A 27,097-nucleotide genomic window follows, 5' to 3' on the forward strand; every position below is an offset into this window, starting at 1 on the left:
CTCTAGCAGTGACAGCGTGTCCCTCTTTCTCAAATTGTTAGGTATGGTTCAGCCTTCACTGTGTGCATGCTTGCTGTAGGCAGTATAGGCAAGTGACGGTCCTGCAGACTATTAAGCAATGAGAGCTCCTGACAGTTTCACCCCATGTGATATGACAGCAGTCACACATACACACAGCCTGTGTCCCGCCAGTGATCCCTCCAGGTGCTTGTTGTCACTCACACTCCGCTCTCTGCTCCTTGACGTGGCACTGGGCGCCGCCATGTTGGTGACGTCACGCAGTGCGCTGGCTGGCTGGCTGCTAGCAGTAGCAGAGAGGAGTGAGAGGGGAGACAGGTAAGTGTGTGTGGGGTGTGGGTGAGGATAGGACTGGACGGACAGAGTTCTGGGTACACATAGGAGGACAGTTCAGGGTGTGTGCGGCTCTCAGTGTCCGGGGCGCAGTACATATTGGGGGTCTCTCCCCCTCATAGGACAGACAGAGAAATGACCGGCTCTCCCAAGTCTTCTACACACACCGGCTGAGGAGTTCTGTGCATTCTCGGGGCCACACACACTCTGAGGGCCACACACTGCACACACCCTACAACTTTCTGCAAGTAACGGTTCTCTATGGGAAGGGGGAGGGGTGTCCATACTTCTCCTTATGTGTACACCTGGAGGAAAATGGGGGGGGGGGGGGGCGCAGTACTGATCATTCTTCTAATAATATTATTATGACAGATTGTGAGCAGTGTATTATCTCCCTGTATATAGATCTGTGCCATGGCTGTACACAGGGTGAAGAAGTGTCCTGTATTGTTTACATGGAATGTGCTTAGATCATAAGGGCCCCATTCACACCTACTGATTCATAAGGGCCCCCATTCACACCTACTGATTCATAAGGGCCCCCATTCACACCTACTGATTCATAAGGGCCCCCATTCACACCTACTGATTCATAAGGGCCCCATTCACACCTACTGATTCATAAGGGCCCCCATTCACACCTACTGATTCATAAGGGCCCCCATTCACACCCACTGATTCACAATACGCATTTGTTGCGCCATAAGCAATTGACTGTCACAGTGATCACTTGATTGGGAACTCATCCTACCCAGCGTGCGTCACTCTGATACTGGGAGCGTGCATCACTCTGATACTGGGAGCGTGCGTCACTCTGATACTGGGAGCGTGCGTCACTCTGATACTGGGAGCGTGCGTCACTCTGATACTGGGAGCGTGCGTCACTCTGATACTGGGAGCGTGCGTCACTCTGATACTGGGAGCGTGCGTCACTCTGATACTGGGAGCGTGCGTCACTCTGATACTGGGAGCGTGCGTCACTCTGATACTGGGAGCGTGCGTCACTCTGATACTGGGAGCGTGCGTCACTCTGATACTGGGAGCGTGCGTCACTCTGATACTGGGAGCGTGCGTCACTCTGATACTGGGAGCGTGCGTCACTCTGATACTGGGAGCGTGCGTCACTCTGATACTGGGAGCGTGGGTCACTCTGATACTGGGAGCGTGCGTCACTCTGATACTGGGAGCGTGCGTCACTCTGATACTGGGAGCGTGCGTCACTCTGATACTGGGAGCGTGCGTCACTCTGATACTGGGAGCGTGCGTCACTCTGATACTGGGAGCGTGGGTCACTCTGATACTGGGAGCGTGGGTCACTCTGATACTGGGATCGTGGGTCACTCTGATACTGGGAGCGTGGGTCACTCTGATACTGGGAGCGTGCGTCACTCTGATACTGGGAACGTGCGTCCCTCTGATACTGGGAACGTGCGTCCCTCTGATACTGGGAGCGTGCGTCCCTCTGATACTGGGAGCGTGCGTCCCTCTGATACTGGGAGCGTGCGTCCCTCTGATACTGGGAGCGTGCGTCCCTCTGATACTGGGAGCGTGCGTCACTCTGATACTGGGAGCGTGCGTCACTCTGATACTGGGAGCGTGCGTCACTCTGACACTGGGAGCGTGGGTCACTCTGATACTGGGAACGTGCGTCACTCTGATAGTGGGAGCGTGCAATTTAACATGTTCTGAACATAAAACGTTGACCCATATATGCAGCATCAAAGAATAGAGCCCACCTCCATGCTGCCCCACATATACATGCAGCAGACGGGAAGGAGTTTACAATGCTGGAGCTTCATGAAGTATGTTAAAGGCTACGTTCATCTTTTTGGAGCATGTTACACCCAAATGTAGGTTATAAAATGCTCCAGTATTTTTTCCAGCCCCCCCATGACATCAAATGGGGGTTTTTCTCCCTGCACACACTGTCATTTTTACAAAACAGTGTGCAGAGCTCTGCTGATGAGCCCCTTTGTTGTTCATTTACAAGCCCTTCAGCAAACTGACAGTTTGTACATTGGTGTACAGGCTGAAAGCTGCAGGGCTTGTCTGCAGGAGCCTGGCATTGCACCTATTATTCCCTGATCACAAGAGCAATGCTCTGCAGGCTCCTGCGGGAATGATTCCCTTTAACTTCCTGTTCTTTCTCTAGCACAGGAAATTAAATTTCCCCAATGGTACACATACAACCTTAGAGGGAATGTACCCCTTCTCTACTCTAAGCAAAACAAAAAAAGTATACATACACAAGTACTTTTTTTTATTTTGCTTAGAGTAGAGAAAGGGGTACATTCCCTCTAAGGTTGTATATGTACCATTGGGGAAATTACATTTCCTGTGCTAGAGAAGGAACCGGAAGTTTAAGGGAATTTCCCAAAGTTGTCACTGAATCAGGTGTCCCCGTAGGAAGATGTTTCCCTTAGCTCTTGTTCTAGGAACAACTGTAAAATGTAACCACTTTACCACCGGAGGATTTTGCTGTCTTACGTCCAGCCCACTTTTTACGATTGTCGCTGTGCGACTTTTAACTGACAATTGTGCGGTCGTGCGACACCGTACCCAAACAAAATTTACGTCCTTTTTTTTCCCACAAACAGAGCTTACTTTTGGTGGTATTTGATCACCTCTGCGATTTTTACTTTTTGTGCTATAAACAAAAAAAGAGCGTTTATTTTGAAAAAATAACAATATTTTTAACATTTTTTATATGAAATTCCCCCCAAAAAAATGTAAAAATCAAATTTTTTTTCAATTTTTGGCCAATTTGTTTTCTGCTACCTATGTTTGGTAAAAAAAATCACAATAAGCGCATTTTGATTGGTTTGCGCAAAAGTAATTGCGTTTACTAACTAAGGGAAAGATTTTTGTCATTTTTGGTGTTTTTTTTTTTTTAACGAGTAATGGCGGCGATCTGCGATTTTTTTTTTTTTTGCGGGACTGCGACATTGCGGCAGACAGATCGGACCCTTGACTGACATTTTTGACACATTTGGGGGTACCAGTGACATTACTGCAGTAATCAGTGCTATACATATGCACTGTTACTGTAAAAATGACACTGGCAGGGAAGGGGTTAATTTTATTGGAGAGGGAGGGGTTAATGTGTGCCTTGTGCTTACTAACGTGTGTGGGGGGAGGTGACTGAGTGACACAGGGACAGATCGCAGGTTTAGCTATGCTGAACCCTGCAATCTGTCACTGTTTGTCACTTAGGAGATCCGCCCGCTCTGTTTACACAAGCGGGCGGATCTCCAAACTCAATTCCCAGACGATCGGGGAAGAGCGGCGGCGATCACCGCCGCTCCTCCCCCCCTGGCCCGACTCCCGCTGTGACTGAAAACAGTTGGAGCGAGCCTCCTACAGGGGGAGGAGTCCAGCGACGTAGGTCTACGTCGCTGGACAGAATTGAACCACTTTGCCGCAGTACAGTCCCAGTGACTGGTCGGCAAGTAGGTTAATTTCCCCTCAGTTTTCTATCGCCGTAACAATGTCCCCAGTACAAATTGATGGGGGAATCTCGGAGACCAGTAAAAACTTGCCAGAGGGTATAACCTTTACCCACTCTGTCCAAAACAAAGTTTGTTTTTAAATTTTTTTTGTTTTTTTTTTTGTTTAAAGTGTAGAGATACGCTTTAACATGGTACTTGTGCATCAAAGACAATACATTGTTGCCATATAGTATTAAAGGGGTTCTAAAGGCAGATTGTTTTTTTATCTTAATGCATTCTATGCATTAAGATAAAAAACTTTTTGTGTGTAGCAGCTTCCCTAATACTTACCTGAGCCCCATCTCGATCCAGCAATGTTGTACGGGACTCTACCTCCTGATTGGCTGAGATGCAGCAGCAGGCGCCATTGGCTTCTGCTGCTGTCAGAGTCGGTGAGCCAATGAGGAGAGAGAGAGAGAGGGGACGGGGGCCAGCCGTGGCTCCCTGTCTGAATGGACACACAGAGCAGCGGCTCTGTTCAGGTGCCCCCATAGCAAGCTGCCAGGGGGGAGGGGCCAGGAACGCCAGCGAGGGACTCGAGAAGAGGAGGATCTGGGCTGCTCTGTGCAAAATCACTGCACAGAGCAGGTAAGTATAACATTTGTGTTCTTTTTAAAGGAAAAAAACAAACCAAACAAACAATACTTTAGTATGACTTTAACTTACTTTACTTTAATTTTATTTAATTTAAAATAGTATTTTTTCACTTAGTATAATAATTATGCCATGGTGGGTTTACGGATGATTGCACACTGTGTAGTGAACCACTATCAACTATATATGAGCTTGGCTGCATTATGGATATCTGCTTAGTTCTTATGAACAATATTGTTCATAAGTGTGATTAAAATGTGAACACCTAATAATGGAACTAAAAAGGAAAATAACATATTTATAAAATAAAGTGTTTTCTGTGTGAATTGTGTTTTGGATAATTGTATAGAAAATCTCTACCCAGGGGAGGTATTGTGACAGTAAGTCACCTTGCAGGTAGTGATTAGAAGTTGGAGAGCTGATTTGTTGCTAGGTGTTAAATTGCTCAGGTAAATGTCGCCATGACAGCATGCTACATTTTCTCTGACTTCATTTGAGTGTTTGTGTGGCAGTTTATTGTCGTTTACCTTAGGTAAACTTTACTTTGCTTAGTCATAGAAGACCCATCAATCACATCACATAAAATGTTCAAAAATGGAAAAAAAAAAAAAAAACCCACCAGCAGTATTGGACACATTCTCATTTTGGGTAAAGATGACGTTCAGTATTGCTGGCTCTGCTTTCTGCCTCTCCTGACTGGCTTACAAGAAATAGCCAAAGTAAAGCAGCCTTGCAAGGGCGACTGCAAAGCTCCGTTCACACTAGTGCGACTTGTCCTGTGACTTTTGACACATAAAGTCGTATGTCAATCACAGCACATTGATTTCAGTGGCACCCGTTCCAATCTATGGGACTTGGCAAAGGTTCCTGCAGTACATTCATGTGACTTAAGTGCCAGGGAGTGTAAAGTCACACTCAAAATCTTGCAACTTTGTTGTCGCACTAGTGTGAACGGAGCCTTAGTGCCGGTTCATACTGGTACGACTTGTCAGGTGACTTGGTCAGCCTGACAAGTCGTGCACCGTTGCGGTCCATTGTGTGGTACAGGAACGGTTCGAATAGGAGCGACACAAGTCGCTCCGACTTAGAAAAAGGGTCCTGTACTACTTTGGGGCGACCTGGAGCGACTTGCATAGACATTAATTTTATGAAGTCCGTGCAAGTCGCGCCGAAGTCGCGGTGCACGCGACTTCACAGGTCGCCCCCTAAGTCGGATCGCCATAGTGTGAACCGACACTTAGAGGCAGCTTATGTTGCAGGTAATGTATTCCAATCACAGACTCCATTTACTTATTTTTTTTTTTTTTTATTAAATTCTTGTGCAGGAGAAGGGTAAAGGTATTTATATTTTTATTTACTGCTCAAAGCCCTGCAGCTGTATAAAACTGAAAGTTTAGCTGTGATTTAAGAGTTCATACAGATGCTGCATACAGCATGAATCATTCGTGTGGCGGCAATGCATGCAGTCATTCAAAACACCACTCTGTGCATTCACCACCACATGAATGATTAATTCAGAGGGACGTGTAAACAGCAATAGTGTGCAACTGCAATCAGAGCCAGTGGCACCACTGGTATACAGTGGGTACGGAAAGTATTCAGACCCCCTTAAATTTTTCACTCTTTGTTATATTGCAGCCATTTGCTAAAATCATTTAAGTTCATTCTTCTTCCACATGAATGTACACATAGCACCCCATACTGACAGAAAAACACAGAATTGTTGACATTGTTGCAGATTTATTAAAAAAGAAAAACTGAAATATCACATGGTCCTAAGTATTCAGACCCTTTGCTGTGACACTCATGTATTTAACTCAGGTGCTTTCCATTTCTTCTGATCATCCTTGAGATGGTTCTACACCTTCATTTGAGTCCAGCTGTGTTTGATTATACTGATTGGACTTGATTAGGAAAGCCACACACCTGTCTATATAAGACCTTCCAGATCACAATGCATGTCAGAGCAAATGAGAATCATGAGGTCAAAGGAACTGCCTGAAGAGCTCAGAGACAGAATTGTGGCAAGGCACAGATCTGGCCAAGGTTACAAAAATATTTCTGCTGCACTTAAGGTTCCTAAGAGCACAGTGGCCTCCATAATCCTCAAACGGAAGACGTTTGGGACGACCAGAACCCTTCCTAGAGCTGGCCTTCCGGCCAAACTGAACTATAAGGGGAGAAGAGCCTTGGTGAGAGAGGTAAAGAAGAACCCAAAGATCACTGTGGCTGAGCTCCAGAGATGCAGTCAGGAGATGGGAGAAAGTTGTAGAAAGTCAACCATCACTGCAACCCTCCACCAGTCGGAACTTGGCAGAGTGGCCCGACGGAAGCCTCTCCTCAGTGTAAAGGCCCGTACACACGTACCGATGGTCGGCTTACAAATGTTCCTCTTTTCTCCCCGGGATGTCGGTGTCTGCTGAAAAGTGCAAAGACAGCACAAGGACAGCACAAGAATTTTGTCCGCCGACTGCAGAAGTGATGTCATGTAATGGTTAACTTTCCCTGTGTTTTCTATTTTCTGAGCATGCCCAGTCTTGCAAATCTGCGGTCTGTCGGCCGAATTGTGTACTGACAGGCGAACAATCGTCCGTTCTGGTGTCGGCATACAAATATTTTCATGTTTGCACGAAAGACTTTTGTCCGCGGATTGTGCGCAGACATCTGTCGGAGGCACCATACTAACACGCGTACAATCGGCAGATCCTTCGTCCACCGACGTTTGTATGCCGACGATCGGTACGTGTGTACGGGCCTTTAGACACATGAAAGCCCGCATGGAGTTTGCTATAAAAACACCTGAAGGACTCCAAGATGGTGAGAAATAAGATTCTCTGGTCTGATGAGACCAAAATAGAACTTTCTCTATCGCTCATTGACAGACGTAGTCTTCTTGATTCTCAAGAGCTGGGTTATGTTGTCTCCGCAGGAGTAGGACTAGGCAGAAAGACAAAACGTTCTGGCTCCACCTTAGGGGCAGTCCCTGAGGGTATATCCTCCCTCTCTCTGCTACAGGGAATCAGTTTTTTTCTGTCTAGGCGGCCAAAGAAGTGGCTTACATTCTTCGCTGGGCGGAACGATTTGTTCCAGCAATCTCTGCGGTGTTCATTCCGGGGGTGGAGAATTGGCAGGCAGATTATCTCAGCCGTCAGACCCTGGATCAGGGGGAATGGTCCCTCCATCCAGACGTTTTCCACCAGTTGTGCCTACGGTGGGGCACCCCGGATGTGGATCTGTTGGCATCACGATTCAACAGGAAAGTTCACTGATTCGTGGCTCGCTCCCGCGATCCTCTAGCAGAAACCGCAGATGCACTGATCGCCCCGTGGGGGCAATACCAGCTAATATATGCCTTCCCTCCTCTCGCGTTACTGCCAAGACTTCTTCGCAGGATAGAGGAGGAAGGAATTCCAGTAATCCTGGTAGCTCCGGACTGGCCTCGTCGAGCTTGGTACGCCGACATGGTCAGACTGGTGGCGGACGTCCCGTGGAGACTTCCTCTCAGGGAGGATCTACTGTCTCAGGGACCGATCTTCCATCCTGCTTTACGATCGCTGGCTTTAACGGCCTGGCTATTGAGACCCAGGTGCTGAAGGACAAAGGTTTGTCAGCTTCAGTTATTCCTACTCTAGTTGAAGCAAGGAAAGCGACTTCCAGAAAGATTTATCATCGCACATGGAAGTCCTACATTGCATGGTGTGAACCTTTGGGGTTCCGTCCTCGGTCTTATTCGATTAGTCGAATTTTGGCTTTTCTGCAACAAGGGGTTGAGCAGAAACTGGCCTTGAGTACTATCAAGGGTCAGGTCTCAGCATTAGCCATCTTCTTTCAGAAGCCTTTGGCTACTCATTCCTTGGTGCGGAACTTCATCCAGGGGGTGCGACATCTGGCTCCGCCAGTGCACGCGCCGTTACCCCCCTGGGATCTTAATTTAGTGTTGTCGGTTCTTCAGAAACCTCCCTTTGAAGATATTAGGGAGATTCCTCTACCTACGTTGTCCCAGAAGGTGGCCTTCTTGGTGGCTATTACTTCTGCACACAGGGTGTCAGAACTGGCCGCATTATCTTGTCGTTCACCATATCTGGTGGTTCATAGAGATAAGGTGGTTCTTCGTCCGAATCCATCCTTCCTACCAAAAGTGGTTTCAGAATTTCATCTGAATGAAGAAATTGTATTACCTTCCCTGTGTCCTAAGCCCAGTCATCCTCGGGAGTTTGCTTTACACTCCTTGGATGTGGTCCGGGCGATCAGGGTATACTTGAAAACGACAGACTCGTTTCGCAAGACGGATTCACTTTTTGTGATCCCAGATGGACCCAAAAAGGGGTTGCCTGCATCTGCCGCGACCATTTCCAGATGGATCAGACAGACGGTAGTACAGGCTTATTCTATTAAGGGTCGGGAGCCCCCGTTCCCTGTTAAGGCGCACTCCACTCGGGCACTTAGTGCGTCATGGGCCTTTCGCCATCAGGCGTCAGTGGCCCAGGTGTGCAAGGCGGCTACCTGGTCGTCGGTGCATACCTTTACTAAACATTATAAAGTTTATGTAATGGCATCGTCTGATGCCTCGTTTGGCCGCAAGGTTTTGCAGGCCGCAATTTGAGGAGACCAGTGGTCTACCTCGAGGGTTTTTTCCGTTGGAAAATTTTTCTTTAGTCTCATTCTTTGTTTATAATGAGCCTTTAAAACTTCTAGTTTGGCACCGGTTGGGCCTTCTAGATTGGATTTGATTTTGTCAATCCCACCCCTCATTTGTGGCACTGCTTCTGGATGTCCCAGCTCTTGAGAATCAAGAAGACTACGTCTGTCAATGAGCGATAGAGAAAAATGGATTTTTGTAAGATCTTACCGTAAAATCCTTTTCTCTTAAGCTCATTGACAGACGTAGTACCCGCCCCTCTATCACTGAGTTGGGTTGGGTTAAATTCTCTGTACTGCTTTAAAACAGAACTGATTCCCTGTAGCAGAGAGAGGGAGGATATACCCTCAGGGACTGCCCCTAAGGTGGAGCCAGAACGTTTTGTCTTTCTGCCTAGTCCTACTCCTGCGGAGACAACATAACCCAGCTCTTGAGAATCAAGAAGACTACGTCTGTCAATGAGCTTAAGAGAAAAGGATTTTACGGTAAGATCTTACAAAAATCCATTTTTTTGGCCTTAATTCTAAGCGGTATGTGTGGAGAAAACCAGGCACTGCTCATCACCTGTCCAATACAGTCCCAACAGTGAAGCATGGTGGTGGCAGCATCATGCTGTGGAGGTGTTTTTCAGCTGCAGGGACAGGACGACTGGTTGCAATCGAGGGAAAGATTAATGCGGCCAAGTACAGGGATATCCTGGACAAAAACCTTCTCCAGAGTGCTCTGGACCTCAGACTGGGCCGAAGGTTTACCTTCCAACAAGACAATGACCCTAAGCACACAGCTAAAATAACGAAGGAGTAGCTTCACAACAACTCCGTGACTGTTCTTGAATGGCCCAGCCAGAGCCCTGACTTAAACCCAATTGAGCATCTCTGGAGAGACCTAAAAATGGCTGTCCACCAACGTTTACCATCCAACCTGACAGAACTGGAGAGGATCTGCAAGGAGGAATGGCAGAGGATCCCCAAATCCAGGTGTGAAAGACTTGTTGCATCTTTCCCAAAAAGACTCCTGGCTGTATTAGATCAAAAGGGGGCTTCTACTAAATTCTGAGCAAAGGGTCTGAATACTTAGGACCATGTGATATTTCAGTTTTTCTTTTTTAATAAATCTGCAACAATGTCAACAATTCTGTGTTTTTCTGTCAGTATGGGGTGCTATGTGTACATTCATGAGGAAGAAGAATGAACTTAAATGATTTTAGCAAATGGCTGCAATATAACAAAGAGTGAAAAATTTAAGGGGGTCTGAATACTTTCCGTACCCACTGTATGGTATTGATGGTTACCAGGGCCCACAGTGTCCACGTAAGCTGCGCAGTCTGTGTCCAGGGCCGATCACTGCATAGTGATTACATGCAAGCAGCCGCTATTAGGGGGTGGCACAGCACTGGACTGAGAGAGTTTTTTTTGGGGGGGGGGGGGGGTGCGGGGAAACTGATCATGGAAGTTTTTTTTAGCTTAATGCAGAGAATGCAATAAAGTAAAACACCTTCTGCCTTTACAACTACATTAAAGTGTTGGGAAAACTTTACTGAATTAAATAAATGCAGAATTTCTAGGTATTAGTTAAGCTCAGGTTCACACTGCAGCGACAATGGTTCATGCTACAGTGATAACGGATACTACACAAGTCACTCTGGCTTTAGAAAAAGTTCCTGCACTACTTTGGTCTGACTTGGGTGCAATTTCAGCCCTTGCACAGACTCTTAGGGCTCTTTCACATGGTCTGCCTCCGTAGGCGGATCCGTGCTGCTCAGCGAGGATCAATCCGCCGATCCCCGCTGAGCCGGCGGATGACAGCTCCGTCTCCACTTGCAGTGCGGAGAGGGAGGTGTCACAGCCCCCGCTGCTCTCTATGGGGGATCGGATGAGAGCGGACCGCCTGTCCGCTCTCATCTCATCCGATCCCTGAACGGATGGAAAAATAGGGTTTCCATCCGTCCAGATTTCACGGACAGGATCGGATACGGATGGCAGCGGGTGTCAGCGGAGGTGTCTCAGCTGACATCCGCTGCCCCATAGAGCTGCACGGAGGATCCGATCAGATCCGCCTAAAAAACTGACAGGCGGATCTAATCGGATCGCCCGTGTCAAAGAGCCCTTAAATAGCATCCAAGTCATACGACTTTGCCCTCCCAGCAGTGTGAACCGAGCCTCAATGGCTTCAACAATCTGTATCATTTTGTGTAACTTGAAATAAACATTGTTTCCCTAATACAGTTACTTTGTATATACCCATTCCAGGTTGCACAGAAACATCTCAACATGACAACCTTTCTGGAGTTTATTCAGCAAAATGAAGACAGAGATGGAGTTCGATTCAGCTGGAATGTCTGGCCATCCAGCCGTTTGGAGGCCACAAGAATGGTGGTGCCGGTAGCCACCCTCTTCACGCCATTAAAAGAGAGGCCAGATTTGCCCCCTATACAGTATGAGCCTGTTCTCTGTAGCCGAACCACCTGTAGAGCTGTTCTAAACCCTCTTTGGTGAGATTTCTTTCTGTTTTTGTTTATCCTTTTTTTTTTACATTTAAGAGCATATAAATTACTTCATGAAAAAGTGACAAAAATCAATGATAAATTTAATACATTGTTGTGTGTAAATAATATTAAAGTGGTAGCAAAAAAAAAAAAACTGGTTTCCCGCAGGGTAATGTCATAATGTGCTAGTATACACTGCATACTAGCACATTATGACAGACTTACCTAAAAGATGGATCCCTCCAGTGACTGCGTTTCACCACTGACATGGAATCCATCTTCACCCTGTCTTTCTTCCAGGTTTGCAGGCTACAACTGTTTGAATGGCCGCGCTGCTTTGACGTCACTCCCGCGGCACAGCTATTTCAATTTATGGCATGCTGCCCATTGAGAGCGCAGTGTGCATGCGTTGGCTGCTACACATATATATCTCCTAAACACACATTTAAGTCTCTTTTTTTTTTTTTTTTTTAAATAACAAACACGTTCTACTTACCTGCTCTGTGCAGTTGGTTTTGCACAGAGCAGCCTGGAACCTCCTCTTCTCTGGTCCCTTTTCAGTGCTCCTGGCCCCTCTCTCCTGTTAAATGTCCCCACAGCAAGCAGCTTGCTATGGAGGCAACCGAACCGAGTCACAGCTCCATGTGTCCATTCAAACACAGAGCCACCCCAGCCCCCTCTCCTGATTGGCTAAATGATTTTAACTGACAGCAGTGGGAGCCGATTGCACTACGCTGCTGTCTCAGCCAATGAGGAGGGGAGTCCCAGGCAGCTTAGACACTCCTGCAACATCGCTGGATAAAGACGGGCTCAGGTAAGTATTAGGGGGGCTGCGGCACACAGAAGGTTTTTTTATCCTAATGCATAGAATGCATTAAAGCGGTAGTATCCCGCTTTTTGACACTTTTACCTACAGGTAAGCCTATAATAAGGCTTACCTGTAGGTATAATTAATATCTCCTAAACCGGCACGGTTTAGGAGATATTTGCAGTGCATGCAGCCGCTCACGCGAGCGGCGCATTCGCTCTGAAGGTCCGGGGGGACCTTCAGTTTTCCTAGCCGGCAGCTTGCCGGAAAATCACTCCTGCGCGCACGCGCGGGAGTGACGTCATCGCGGCTCCGGCCAATCACAGCGCCGGAGCCGCCGAACCCGGAAGAGACGCCGAGGGATCACGGCGGCGCCCGCAGCGATGTCTGGGGGTCCGCGTCGGGGCTTAGTTCTAAGGGAAGTAATGCATAATGAGCTAGTATGCGATGCATACTAGCTCATTATGGCTTTGTCTTTTTTTTTTTTTTTTTTTTTTCATTTTTGGGTTTACAACCGCTTTAAGATTAAAAAAAAACCTTCTGCCTTTACAATCCCTTTAACTGTCCCTACAGGTAAGCCGTATTATAGACATACTTGTAGGTAAAAAAAAACAAAGGAAGGTCAGTAAGATATGTGTTCCTAACTTCTCAAGCAAAAGGCAAAATGTTGGAATGGGTAAAATTTGGAAAAAAAGAACAGATATGTCTTTGATTGTACTGGGAGAAATATGGAGGCTGCTATTGCTGAGTACTGATTGTTTCCTTGTAAAGTAGTCAAAGTTTTATGAATTGGACTGATTGCATCTGACTTAAATCATCAATTTAACTTGGGTGTTGGCAATCATACAGTAGCATGTCAGTCATTACTGCAGTGTATACATTTCTTCTTCAGTTCAATACCAACTGCAAATTACAGATTATTATTATTATACAGGATTTATATAGCGCCAACAGTTTGCACAGCGCTTTATAACATGATGACAGACAGTCAGTTACAATACGGTTCAATGCAGGAGAAATCAGAGGGCCCTGCTCCTTCAAGTTTACAATCCTAGTTTACCATGCATACATTCACAGTCAATCTAAACACCTCTGCTAATAAAGAAGTGGTGTCCCCTTCACCTCCCCCCCCCCCCCCCCCACTTATGGAATAGGATCTCCTGCCACCAACACTGAAATGTTTCTGACACAGACTAAATGGTAGGCTGCAATCCTCCTTCCACATACCAATCAAGAACTATCCAAACAGTCTCCTCTTACAACTTGCTCACACTACGTTTGTGTCACAGCTTGTGTTTCTTCTTGTTTCTTGTTTTTTTTTTCTTGTCCTTCTTATGCATGCTTGAGGAGAGCCTTTGATTTAGTACAAAGTTGTGTGGTTGTCTAATCTGTGAATATTTTTCTACTGTTAGCAAAAAGTTGGGTTAAAAGGTACAATTGGTTCTGTCTACATACTTAATGATGGACATTAATGGTGCTTTTCCACTGCATGGATCCGAACGGTTCGGCTCGCTTTTTTGCTTTTCCACTGCTGGTACCACATGGTACGGTGTAGGAACGGTTCGATACGGTACGGCGGCGCTTTTCCACTGCATGGAACCGAACGGTACAGCTCGCTAAAACAGTACCACCTTGATTGTGGTTATGCTGGCACTCAAAGCAGGTTATTTATTGAACATAGTGTTCAATCACTATGTCAGCAAGCACTTTTATATTTGAGTTTCAGCTTCTGGTGACCTAAGAAATTGAACAGACTTGTCCCTTTTCACATTCCTATGAAATGTGTACACTGAGGCCTGTCCGGTCTTGTGCTGTAAATTAAATGCTTGGATGACTCTTTGTGTAAGGTGTGGTGTCAGATTCTTTTTTTCTCTGTCACTTTTCCCAGTCGCCCTACTACACATATTAAAAGTAACATTTGGCAGTTTGGTGATAATATGATGTATTTTAGGCGTGTCAAGCATTTGAGTGCCACTGAATTCCATTGGCCCAAATATTTACTCTGACCATTGGAAAGAATGAACACTAATGTCTAGTGTTTATGCACATTAACACACGTTTAGTCGCATCAAGTTTTTTTTTTTTGCCCAAAAGATCCTCTCCTGAGCATGCTCCCGTTTTTTTTTTTTTCTTCCTAAACGCTTTTGTATGCATGGACAGGTAGGCTAACCTAATGGTGTGTTTACAAAAAAACATCAAATGCGTGTAAAAGTGGCGTTATTTAAGCCCTGTGTGCATGAGGTTCTAACACTAGGTAAGGCAGGAAGTTTGTAACCAGTGAAGAGCTGAAGTAAAGCTGGCCATACACACATAGATTTCTCTAAGCCCATGGGCCGAATGAGAGAAATCAAATCGATTCCTCCATCCACACTGAACAGAATGGATGGTGGAATCTTTCTTTCCCAGCCCTTCTTACAAAAGTTGAATAAACTGTTTGTGTAGCCAGGTAGTGATGTCTGTGCCAGCCATGCCTCAAAATTTGGCCTGTCCATAGAAGCCATAATGTGCGTAGGCAGCCTGTTCAAAACAAAAGTTCAACATAAGGGAATTAACATACTGCAAAGCTGTAAGACTGGCCCTTCCTGTCTTCTCTGTCTACTGTCCCTGAATCAGGTTTTATTATTGTAGGAGAAAAAAAATTAAACATTTCCCACATTTTTCCTGTAACTTCCCACTAAATCAAGCTGTGTTGTAAGACCTGATAATAATGCTTAAAGCTGAACTTCAGGTATACATTGTTTTTATTAAAATATATTTCTTGATAAGCACAAAGTTTAAAAAATACACTTTGTGCGCATCAAAGGCCTTTACAACCCTGGTGGTACCTCCTACACCTAGCTGTAACATCATCCCTGTGCAGAAAGTAGAGCTGTGGGAGGGGCCTAGCATGCTCCACCCACTACAGTCTCCCTGCAGAAAATCACAGGGGGTGAAAACAAGACCAGTTGCCGTAAAGTCCGGCCTTTAAAATTTGACTTACCTTGATGAATCTGGTCCTGTATGTTCTTAATTTTGTAATTTTTTTTTTTGTTTCCACACTAAATCGCATCAGAAAAAAAACTTCTTTAAACACTTTTTGGTTATTGCTTAAAATGTTCTATCATTATGGAAACAACTTTGCAGTGCACCCCAGGCTACTTGGCCCCTGAAAGCAGAGTTTGGTTGCATGGACTACACTGCTGCAAGATCACACTAATAGATAACATAGCATCAATAGGGTCGTTGGTTTGAATCCCAACCTGCCTGGGATTTGCACATTCTCCCTGTGCCTGCCTGGGTTTCCTCCGGGTACTCCGGTTTCCTATCACACTCCAAAGACATGCTGGTGGGTTATTTGACTCCTGTCTAAAATGGCTCTAGTATGTATATGTAATGAATGCGAGTAAGGGACCTTAGATTGTAAGCTCCTTGAGAGCAGAGACTGATGTGAATGTTCTATACTGTATATATGTAAAGCGCTCTGTAAATTGACGGCGCTATGTAAGTACCTGTAATAAGTAAATATTAAAATATACATTTCTTTTTCATTCATTGATGGACACAGCACCTTATTTTCTTGACTGTTGGGTTATGCTGCCCCCTACAGGAGTAGGACACTAGGAAAAAGCTTGACTACGACTATGGGTCTGTCCCAGGGGGTATACTCCCACTCTCAGCTATAGGCACTCTGCCTAGTCAGGAGTAAGGACCTAGTTCCTTGCTGGGATCGCCGGTCCTGGCAATTTTTTCCTTTTTAAATTGAATTTTTTTCCTATCTTTGTTATTTTGTGAGAATCTGCTATCAACTGCCGGACTGGATAATCTAGATCCAGAGCACCCCCCCCCCCCCCAGTCTGGCCAGCAAGCGTGCGTAGGCCTCAGCTCCGCGCTAGGTCGGCTACGACATAGCCCCACAGGACGGGGACTGGCCTGCGAGTTAAACGTCTCACGAGGGTGCATACGACGTGGCCTCAGCCTGAGTCTCAGCGTTCCTCCTGGCCGATAGCCCTCCCTATCCTGATGGAGCGGTGGTCTGTTAGGAGCAGTGAAACAAGTGAACACAGCGCTTGCAAAAATAATAAATATCTTCAATAACCAAATATATAATAATATTCATCAAATATGTACAAATATCCAGTGTATAAAGTGCAAAGTATGACCATAAATATGAATAAAATATGCTATTAATTAATACATGTCCAATAAACTGATAAAGTCCAAAAAAATAGAAAGTTAAAATTTCATGTGCACAGAGGTGCAATATGTGACCAAAACAATGCAAAAATAAAATAAAGGTGCTTCAGTTCAGGTATTAAAGTGCTTAAGATGATCACTCGTGCCAGGTGCCTTGAACCCTTTCAGGAACCCCACTCACCAGAAAGGGTGGACCCTTGTTAAGGGTCAAAATCACTTGTATTATGAGGGATCGTACAATGTGTATTCCTTGCTAGTTAAACATTATGACATGCCAAATCTTCTCCTTGGTGGAATATAGACTGGATGGTATCCCTTCAATTTAATGGCCCTGGGTGGCTCCAAAAACAATAAAAATTCCAAAATAGTGAAGCCCGTTTTTATTGGCATAATAAAAGAAATGTACTCACAAAGTAGGTAATGGTATAAGCAGAAAGAGTATCACAGAAGGTTCCGGGAATGCCGCATGCGTTCCACTGCAAACCAGGAAGTGAACCAGAAGTTGACGTCGGAAGGTGCCGCACTGGAAATACGTCAAGGCGTTTCGCCCTCCCATTTGGGCGTGATCACAGACATAATTTCCGACAAGCGGCCATGTATTTATACTGTGCTAGGGATACACCTCATATCCGGTGTCCCTCACAGAGATAACTAGCGGCTTTAACATTAAGTTCAGATGTCATCTCATGTCCGGTATTATTTATATGTATAGTAAATGTTAAAGATGTACCTCATATCTGGTGTCACTAATAAAGTCCGATGGACCTAGAAATACACTATATTTAAGTGTCGTATTATTGTTAGGAGCAGTGTCCCCCCTTGTTCCTGGTATGGTAAGCAGCTTTCCCCTCTCTAACCCTGGAGGTTTTTGGGGTGGACGCGGGCCCCTCCCTGGGATGGTCGGACCCCTGGGTTCCCCTCCTTCCCGTGCAGCGTCTCCCCCCCCCCCCTTCTCGTTTGTCCTCTGTGGACTTGTTTCCCCCATCTGCCCTCCCCCTCCCATTGCGTGGCCATACCTTTTAGGTCGGTCTGGGGTGTCGAGCTGGGGCTGGGGGAGTGCGCAGCCGGCGACTGGATGATCAAGCTTTTGGGAGGGGGCTGTGCCTGGTTAGGGCTTCTGCCAAGGCCCCCCTTTCTGATGGGATTGTGTTCGGTGCTCCTGGGGTCCCCCCTGGCGCTGCGTGAGACCACCATTTTCTTGTAGCCTTTTGTGCTGTAGATCAGCCACCATGCTTGTGTAGCCTCGGCGGCCATTTTCTTGTGGTTTTCTCATTGAAAATAATGGTGAGCATGTTTTTGAAGCTATATGACGGTGTTTCGGTGGTGGGAGCCCCTCTTCCTGATCGCCTCATGGTGTACAGTTTGCCTGGTGCTGTAGGTGCCTGATCTGTGGTGGTGAGTCTTTTTGTGGGGGTTTCTCTCCCTCTCTCTGCTATAGCAGTGGTAGTGCTCTGTTCTGGACACTGTGGTGCCGCCAGAGCAGTGGGGGTGTCCCTAGCAGTGTTATACACTTTTTTTGTGTGGGTCCACCTCTTCCCTAATGGAGTCCCTGGAGCACATTTCCCCACCTGATCCCCTCTCAGAGGTTGCTGGGCCCTCCGGGTCCCAACAATCCCTGACTGCACTGATGACGGCCCTTGAGTCCTTAGTGTCCAAGTTGGATTTGGTCTTGGGAAAACGGGCTGGCAAAAAGCATCCACCCACCTTCACCTGCTTCATCTGTCTCATCAGATTCTGAATCTGATTTGGTCGCTGCGGATGCCAGTTACCCAACTGGGTCTGCGTCCAGGCACTCTGCATGCTCAGATAGTGAGAATGATTCCTCTAGCTACGCATGTAAAGGCGCTGGTGGATGCGCTGATTGTGTCAGTGCCTGAAACTTTGAAGGTGGGGGATGCGGGTAATGCTGCGTTGGAGGGGCCAGTCCCTTTTGGCACCCACAGGCCCTCCAAGGAGGTGGGGGTGTTCCCCTTTCCCGCTTACTTTGATAATGTCAAAATGCACTTTTGCAGTCCCTAAGCATTTTGCAAAGCGGTATCCTTATGAGGATTCCCTGCTTAACAAGTGGACGGTCCCACCTGTAGTGGACTCGCCGGTTTCCAGGTTAAATAAAGCCACCTTAATTTCCGGTTTAGGAGTCCCCGGCCTTTAAAGATTCCACTACTAGGAGGTCAGAGGCCCTAACCCGCCATATGTTCACTGTGGCTGGTTCGGCACTTAGGCCGGTATTTACTATTGCCCTTGTGTCGCAAACTCTGCTTGAGTGGGCTAAACTTTTACGCCGGGACCTGGAGGGGGAACTGCCTCCCCCTGCCTTTGCAGAGCTGGCGGATCAATTGGTCCAGGGGCTACAGTTTGTCTGTGGATGCGGCTCCTTTTGATATCCAGACTGTCTGTCTCAGCAGCGGTCCTTCGGCGTATTATCTGCCTGAAATGCTGGTCTGTGGATCAGAAGGCCTGATCTGATCTCCCATTTGTGGGGGATCGCCTGTTTGGAGCTTCCTTGGATGACATCATTAAGGGCCTCACAGGGGGAAGAGTACTCTTCTTCCGTAGGCTTCCAAAGGCAAAGAGCCCCGCCCTGGAGGTTCGAGGAGGACCTGGTCTGGCAAGTCACAAGTGGGCTCTTCCTGACCTGTAGACGAGGCTTCCACTGCATGAAGGGGCGCCCTCCCCCGTATCTGGGTTGGGGGGACGTCTTCGCTGGTTCTGAATCTGTGGACCTCCCTGGTAAAGTCATTTGGTCTGGCTACAAGATCGATTTTTGGTCTCATCCTCTGGAAAGGTTCGTCCCTTTTTAACCTGCGCTTGTCCTCAGATCGCTTTAGGGGTCTCTTTGGGGCAGTGCAAGACTTGTTACTTCAAGGGGTGATTGTCCCGATTCTGAGTTTGGAACATTTTCAGGGGTTTTACTCAAAGCTAAATATAGTCTAAAAAGTGCTGTGTAGTGTGCTAAAAGGTGTATGTGAAATGTTGAACTAAGTGAGATATATGAATATTATATAAATGAAATAAGTCAACTAAATAGTAAAACAAACAATGCAACTTCATGCGATTAGGTGCTAAATCACTGAAGTACAAAGAACAAAGGAGATTGTACATCACAACCCTGTGAGGATATATCTGCATGTTTGGACCAAGCTTAATCGCAAGGTCACATTCAGTGAGGTGAGCACCCACCCTTGGGAGCTGGGAGGTCACTAGAGTGGAGGTGACGCACCAGACAAGCCGCTATTTTATTTTTGTATCACAATCCATCATTGGTGATTGGGACTGTCAGATTATTCATTTTTGGAATGGACTCTTATTGATTCCATATATTCTTTAGTGATTTAGCACCTAATCACATGAAGTTGCATTGTTTGATTTACTATTGTCCCATCTATATTTTATTAATTTAGTTTATTTATTCATTTATTTATCTATATTTCACTTTGTTCACATTTTTTGGAAGGAACCCTTCACAATTGTTTTCATATATGCGTTAGTGACTAAGCACTTATCGCACGAACTTGCATTGTTCGACATTTTTTTTTATTTATATAATATTTATATATCTCACTCGGTTGACTATTTCATGTACACCTTTTAGCACACTGCGCAGCACTTTTTAGATTATATTTAATTTTTCACACTCAGTGATTAGGGAGTTATTAGTGCAAGCTGCATTCTTTTAGGCATAGTTGCTCACAGGATTTCCTATTGTATTGTAGTCTAATCACCCCATCACCTGATAGTAGTACTATGGACGTCTTTGCATTTTTGGAAAATAGAGATTTGTTTCCATATATGCTTCAGTGATTTAGCACCTAATCGCAAGAAGTTGCATTGTTTGTTTTTACTATTTAGTTGTATTATTTTATTTATATAATATTCATATATCTAACTTTAGTTCAACATTTCATGTACACCTTTTAGCACACTGCACAGCACTTTTTAGATTATATTTAGTTTTTCACTCTCAGTGATTAGGGAGTAATTAGAGCAAGCTGCAGTCTTTTAGGCATAGTTGCTCACAGGATCCCTATTGTATTTTACTCAAGCAATGCTTTTTATAGATAGTGTAGGCCCCACCGAAAATGGGGTACTTTGACGTAGTGGTGGGCTTGAGCACGATATGGCCATATGGTGGGACCAAATCCCCATTTTTATTTATGGATTGTCTCCATATTTGATAGCCTTTTCTTTTGCATGTGTGCGCTATTCTTTTTTAATATTTTACTCAAACCTGTTTACAGTTTCCAATTCTGTACCTCAAGGCACTAAACTGCTTTGTGCGGGTACAGAAGTTTCGAATGTCCATTCGCACGGTAGTGGCGTCCCTACATCAGGGGGATTTTCTCGCTTCTATAGACATTCCAAAATGTGCCGGTCACTAGCGCTTCCCCTGCTTTGCCGTGGGTGAGGAGCATTATCAGTTTGTGGCGTTACCCTTTGGTCTGGCCTCCACTCCTCGGGTCTTCACGAAAGTGTTGGCCGCGGTACTAGCATTGTTGTGTCAGGGGGGGATCGCGGTACTGGGGTATTTGGATGATATTCTATTGTGAGCGAAGTCTCCGACTACTCTGATGGACAACTTGGAGATTACTCTGTGAACTCTGAGGAAGTTTGGTTGGATTCTGAACCTTCAGAAGTCTGGGCTGCACCTTAATGGGGACGGTACAGCTCTTTTGGGGAGGAAGATGGCCACCAAGTTGGAGGGGCTTTTAAACTAGGAGACGGGGGGAGGGCTCAGAAGTAGAGTCAGTCAGGAGGGAGCAAAGGACTGAAGGCAGTTGTAGGGTCAGCAGCGACAGTAGGTCCACAACGTCAATCGGCAGGTCTGTGCGGGAAAACCTGAGACCGAACAGGAATAAACATAACCAATCAACGTCCGTAAAACTAAGAGGGGTATATGCTAATGCCAGGAGTCTAGCTAATAAAATAGATGAGTTGGAAATGTTAGTTCATGAAGAGGACATAGACCTTGTGGACCTTGTGGGAATAGCGGAGACTTGGTTCGACCCCTCACATGACTGGCTGGCAAATATCCAAGGGTATTCGGTGGGACCAACCTTGTTCAATTTATTCATAAACAACATTAAGGTCGGGGTCAGTAGTTCAATAGCAGTTTTTGCAGATGACACAAAATTGGGCAGGGCAATAACCGCACAGCATGAAGCAGATATACTACAGAATGACCTGGATAAAATAACGGAGTGGGCAACGACTTGGCAAATGAGGTTTAACGTAGAGAAGTGTAAGGTTTTGCACTTGGGGACTAGAAACATAAAAGCACAATACACGTTAGGAGGGGAACCCTTGGGGGAGTCAAAAATGGAGAAGGATCTGGGAGTCTTGGTTGATAATAGACTAGGCAACAGCATGCAATGTCAGGCGGCGGCTGCCAAAGTTAGCAGAATATTAGCATGCATAAAGAAAGGGATGTATTCCAGAGATAAGACTATAATCCTTCCACTTTATAAAACTCTGGTCCGACCGCATCTGGAGTATTCTGTCCAGTTCTGGTCGCCAGTCCTCAGGAGGGATGTGTTGGAGCTGGAGAGAGTCCAGAGAAGGGCAACTAAACTAATTAGGGGATTGGAGGACCTTGATTATGAAGAGCGTCTGCAATCGCTTGATTTATTCTCCCTGGAGAAGAGACGCCTGAGGGGGGACATGATAGCAATGTTTAAATATCTCAATGGGGATCTCAGCTTTGAAAAAAAGCTGTTTAGTCGAAGGGATTGCATGAGGACTCGGGGGCATACAATGCGATTAGAGGAGAAGCGTTTTAACCTCAGGCAACGTGGGGGGTTCTTTACTGTTAGGGCTACAAGATTGTGGAATTCTCTACCACAAGAGGTGGTTTCTGCGGGTAGTATAGTGGCTTTCAAAAGAGTATTGGACGTGCATCTCAAGGATCAGAACATTCAGGGGTATGAGAGATGATTACAGCCACACACACCTAATCACAGGTTGAACTGGATGGACTATTGTCTTTATTCAACCTCACCTACTATGATCCTCAAGACTAGACTTTCTGGGTCTGCCTGTGGACTCAGCCAGAGTGTTATTTCCTCTGGAAAAACTCCAGAAATTGCAGGAGGCAATCTAGCTTATGTTGTCCAGCAGATGGTCATCCCTCCGGGCTTGCATGCGGGTGCTGGGCCTGATGGTGTCTACCTTCGAGGCTGTTCCGTTTGCACAGTTCCACGCAAGGTCTCTGCAAAGAGGGATCCTGGTAAAATGGGACAAAATTCCTCAGTATCTAGACAATCTTATCCTGTTGAGCTGGGGTACGAGAGGGTCCCTGATCTGGTGGCATCGTTCTCCGGACACTGCGGTAGGGAAAATCCTTTCTCCCCCTGTACTGGGCGGTTGTCACCACGGATGCCAGCTTGTCCGGGTAGGAAGGTGTCCACGGCACAGATTGTGCTCAGGGGGTCTGGACTCTTCCAGAGTCTAGATTGCCGATCAATGTACTAGAACTCAGAGCGATCAGACTTTGTCTGGATCCTTGGACAAATCTTCTTCAAGGGTGTCCAATTCGTATTCAATCGTACAATGCCACAGTCGTGGCCTATGTCAATCACCAAGGGGGCACAAGGAGTGCCCTGGTGGCTCGGGAGGTAGCCGGTATTCTAAGGTGGGCAGAATGATTCATTCCAGCCCTCTTTGCTGTACACATTTCAGGGGTGGAAAACTGGCGAGCGGAATACCTCAGTCGACAAGCGTTGGACCAGGGGGGAATGGTCACTTCATCCGTTGTGTCTCCGGTGGGGTACTCCTGAGGTGGACCTGTTGGCCTCTTGTCTCAACAGGAAGGTACAGAGGTTTGGGGATTGGGATCCTAGCAGACTCCACAAATGCCTTAGTGGCTCCTGGGAGATAGGGTCTTCCGATGTACGCCTCCCCCCCCCCCCCCCTCTCAAACTTCTGCCAAGACTCCTGCGAAGGATCGAGGCAGAAAAGATTCTGGTCATTCTAGTGGCTCCAGACTGGCCTCGCCGGTCTTGGTATGCCGATCTGGTACGGCTGGTCGCCGATGCCCCTTGGAGTCTTCCTCTCAGGGAAGATCTGCTGTCCCAAGGGCCAATCTTCCATCCTGCTTTACAGTCGCTGGCTTTATTGGCTTGGCTGTTGAAAGCCAGGTGCTGAAGGATAGAGGTTTATCTGAATCAGTGATTCCTTCGCTGTTAAAGGCTAGATCTACCTCTTGGAAGATATATCATCATACTTGGAAGACGTACATTGCGTGGTGTGAGTCTCTTGGGGTTCACTCTCGCTCCTTTTTTGGGGCCTTGGATATTGGCTTTCCTCTAACCGGGGGTTGAGCAGCGCCTGCCCTTGAGTACCATCAAGGGCCAGGCTTTTGGCCTTAACGGTTTTCTTTCAGCCTCAATTGGCCACTTGGTGTGTATCTTTATCCAGGGAGTTCGACACTTGGCTCCTCCAGTGCGGTCTCCAATGCCATTACCGCCGTGGGACCCCTATTTGGTGCTGTCAGTGCTTCAGAAACCTCCCTTCAAAAGTATTTTTGCTGCCTAGTGTCCTACTACTGTTTGGGGCAGTATATCCCAGTGGTCAAGAAGATAAGGAGCTGTGTCCGTCAATGAACATCAGAGAAATGGATTTTACGGTAAGTCAAAATCCCATTTTTTTTATATGTTACATTTTGAGTTTTTTTTTAGGACCATGACTCTTGAGGGTATTTTCTGCATGTTCAAGTTACACATTTGATTGCTAAAATGATATTTAGAATGTTTATGGAAAATAATTTTGGTGATTGTGCTTGTTTTGCAGTCAAGTCGATTACCGGGCAAAACTCTGGGCTTGCAATTTCTGTTATCAGCGAAATCAGGTAAGACAAATGCCAATAAATACATGATAGCCCCATTTAATCGAAGGAGAAGAAAAAATGTATTACCTATAGTAACCATTATTTAGGCATTAAAAAGGAAATGTATGATTTGTTGTTCTTAACATCCTTAGTTTAACTACCACTTTAACCACTTCAATACTGGGTACTTTCACCCCCTTTCTGCCCTGGCCAATTTTCAGGTTTCGGCGCTCATACTTTGAATGACATTTGCGCGGTCATGCAACGCTGTACCCAAACAACATTTTTGTCTTTTTTTTTTTTTTTAGACCGAGCTTTCTTTTGGTGGTATTTAATCATCACTGAGTTGTTATATTTTTTGCTAAACAAATGAAAAAAGACAGAAAAAAAAAGTGTTTCTTAGTTTCTGTTTAAAATTGTATAAATAAGTAATTTTTCTCCTTCACTGATGTGCACTGATGAGGATGCACTGAAGGGTACTAATAGGCTGCACTGATATGCAGCACTGCTAGGCTGGCACTGATGGGCAGCCTTTATGGCACTGATAGGCGGCCCTGACAGACGGCACTGATGGGCGCTGAAATGCAGTGCTGATTGGCATCACAGGTGGGCAAAACTGGTGGGCACAGGTGGGCATTACTGGGAGGGACTGACAGGCATCGCTGATAGGAGTGCACTGATAATCACTGCACTGATTATGAGTGCAGACCCCCCCCCCCTCCCCCGTCAGGAGAGCCACTTATCTCCTCTACTCACAGGGCGTGAGTAGAGGAGATAAGTCAGCAGTAAATAGGGGAATGCCAATAACTAGCATTTCCTATTTACACTGTGATCAGCTGTTATTGGACACAGCTGATCACGTGGTAAAGAACCTACATCATAGGCTCTTTACCGAGATCAGAGATGCAGTGTGTCGAAGCGACTTGCTGCACCACCGATCGCCGCGCGGTGAGCACGCACATCAGCTTTTCCTAAAGGACGTCATATGACGTCCAATCAGGACAACGGAGCCCCTGCCAGCTGTTATTCTGCTATAGGCCAGGCAGGAAGGTGTTAACCTCCTCAGCTTCGGAAAGGTTTTACCTCCTTCATGACCAGGCCATTTTTTACTATTCAGCACTGCGCTACTTGGCAATTGCGCGGTCATGCAATGTTGTACCCAAACTAAATTTATATCATTTTTTCACACAAATAGTTTTCTTTTGGTGGTATTTGATCACCATTGGGTTTTTTATTTTATAAATAAGAGACTAAAAACTTTGAAAAAAACTAACCTACTTTTTTACTTTCTGCTTTAACCACTTTACCACCGGAGGATTTTGCTGTCTTCCGTCCAGGCCACTTTTTGCGATTCGGCGCTGTGCGACTTTAACTGACAATTGCGCGGTCGTGCGACGCCGTACCCAAACGAAATTTACGTCCTTTTTTTCCCACAAACAGAGCTTTCTTTTGGTGGTATTTGATCACCTGTGCGATTTTTACTTTTTGCGCTATAAACAAAAAAAGAGCGTTTATTTTGAAAAAATAACAATATTTTTAACATTTTTTTTATATGAAATTCCCCCCCAAAAAAATTTAAAAACCAATTTTTTAAAAAATGTTTGGCCAATTTGTTTTCTGCTACCCATGTTTGGTAAAAAAAATCACAATAAGCGTATTTTGATTGGTTTGCGCAAAAGTTATTGCGTTTACTAACAAAGGGAAAGATTTCTGTCATTTTTGGTGTTTTTTTTTTAACGCGTAATGGCGGCGATCTGCGATTTTTTTTTTTGCGTGACTGCGACATTGCGGCGGACAGATCGGACCCTTGACTGACATTTTTGACACTTTTGGGGGTACCAGTGACATTACTGCAGTAATCAGTGCTATATATATGCACTGTTACTGTAAAAATGACACTGGCAGGGAAGGGGTTAATTTTATTGGAGAGGGAGGGGTTAATGTATGCCCGGTGCTTACTGACGTGTGGGGGGGAGGGGACTGAGTGAGTCATGGACAGATCGGATGTCCAGCTATGCTGAACAGTCCGATCTGTCACTCCCTGTCACTATGGAGATCCGCCCGCTTGTGTTTACACAGGCGGGCGGATCTCCACACTAGATCCCCGACGATCGGGGGAAGAGCGGCGGCGATCGCCGCTGCTCCTCCCCTGGCCCGACTCCCGCTGTGACTGAAAACAGCAAGCGCCGCCCAGAAGGGGGAGTGTCTGACGACGTAGTACTACGTCGTCAGACGATAACGAGCCACTCTGCCGCAGTAATATTACTGTGGGCGGTGGTAAAGTGGTTAAAACATATCCACTAAAGAGAAAAAAAAAAAAATCAAATTTCTTCATAAATTTAGACCACAATGTATTGTGCTACATGCCTTTAGTAAAGCCATGCAGAGAGATAAAAAGGCACATCGCTGCTGTATGTAGAGAGCTCTGGGTTGTTTACCAACCCAGAACTCTCTCCTGTCATTCGCTCAGCAGCTGATCAGCAGGTTTCAACCATAAATCATTGGCTAGGGCCCGCTGATTGACTTGTACTGTAGCAAATGATAGCCCGGCTTCACAACTGGGCCACTCTTTCACCGTAAATCTGCAGTAAGTAATCTTGGGCACCTGCAGTTAAGCAGCAAGAGTTTGTAGTGAACACTGGTGGCGCTGTGCTGCGGACTAGAGCTGAGCTGAGCAGAGCAGAGCGCGGGAACAGAGGCTGACAGGGCGGACGTGTGTGAAGAGCGCGTGTGTGGG

General features: G+C 46.0%; 1 protein-coding gene across 1 annotated transcript in view; it reads left to right on the plus strand.

Moving 5' to 3' along the window:
• The first annotated feature begins 238 nt into the window (after window positions 1-238).
• Window positions 239-27,097, plus strand: part of SEC23A (SEC23 homolog A, COPII coat complex component) — a 342,836-nt gene continuing 315,977 nt past the window's right edge. Inside the window, exons 1-3 of the mRNA XM_082242896.1 lie at window positions 239-336; window positions 11,322-11,563; window positions 24,324-24,381. Of these exons, the coding sequence (XP_082099022.1) occupies window positions 11,343-11,563; window positions 24,324-24,381 (279 nt within the window). The 5' untranslated portion in view covers window positions 239-336; window positions 11,322-11,342. The remainder of the gene's footprint in view (window positions 337-11,321; window positions 11,564-24,323; window positions 24,382-27,097) is intronic.

Source organism: Pelophylax lessonae (genome assembly GCF_965119305.1).
Source record: "Pelophylax lessonae genome assembly, chromosome: 13".
In the NCBI taxonomy this organism is placed as follows: Eukaryota; Metazoa; Chordata; class Amphibia; order Anura; family Ranidae; genus Pelophylax; species Pelophylax lessonae.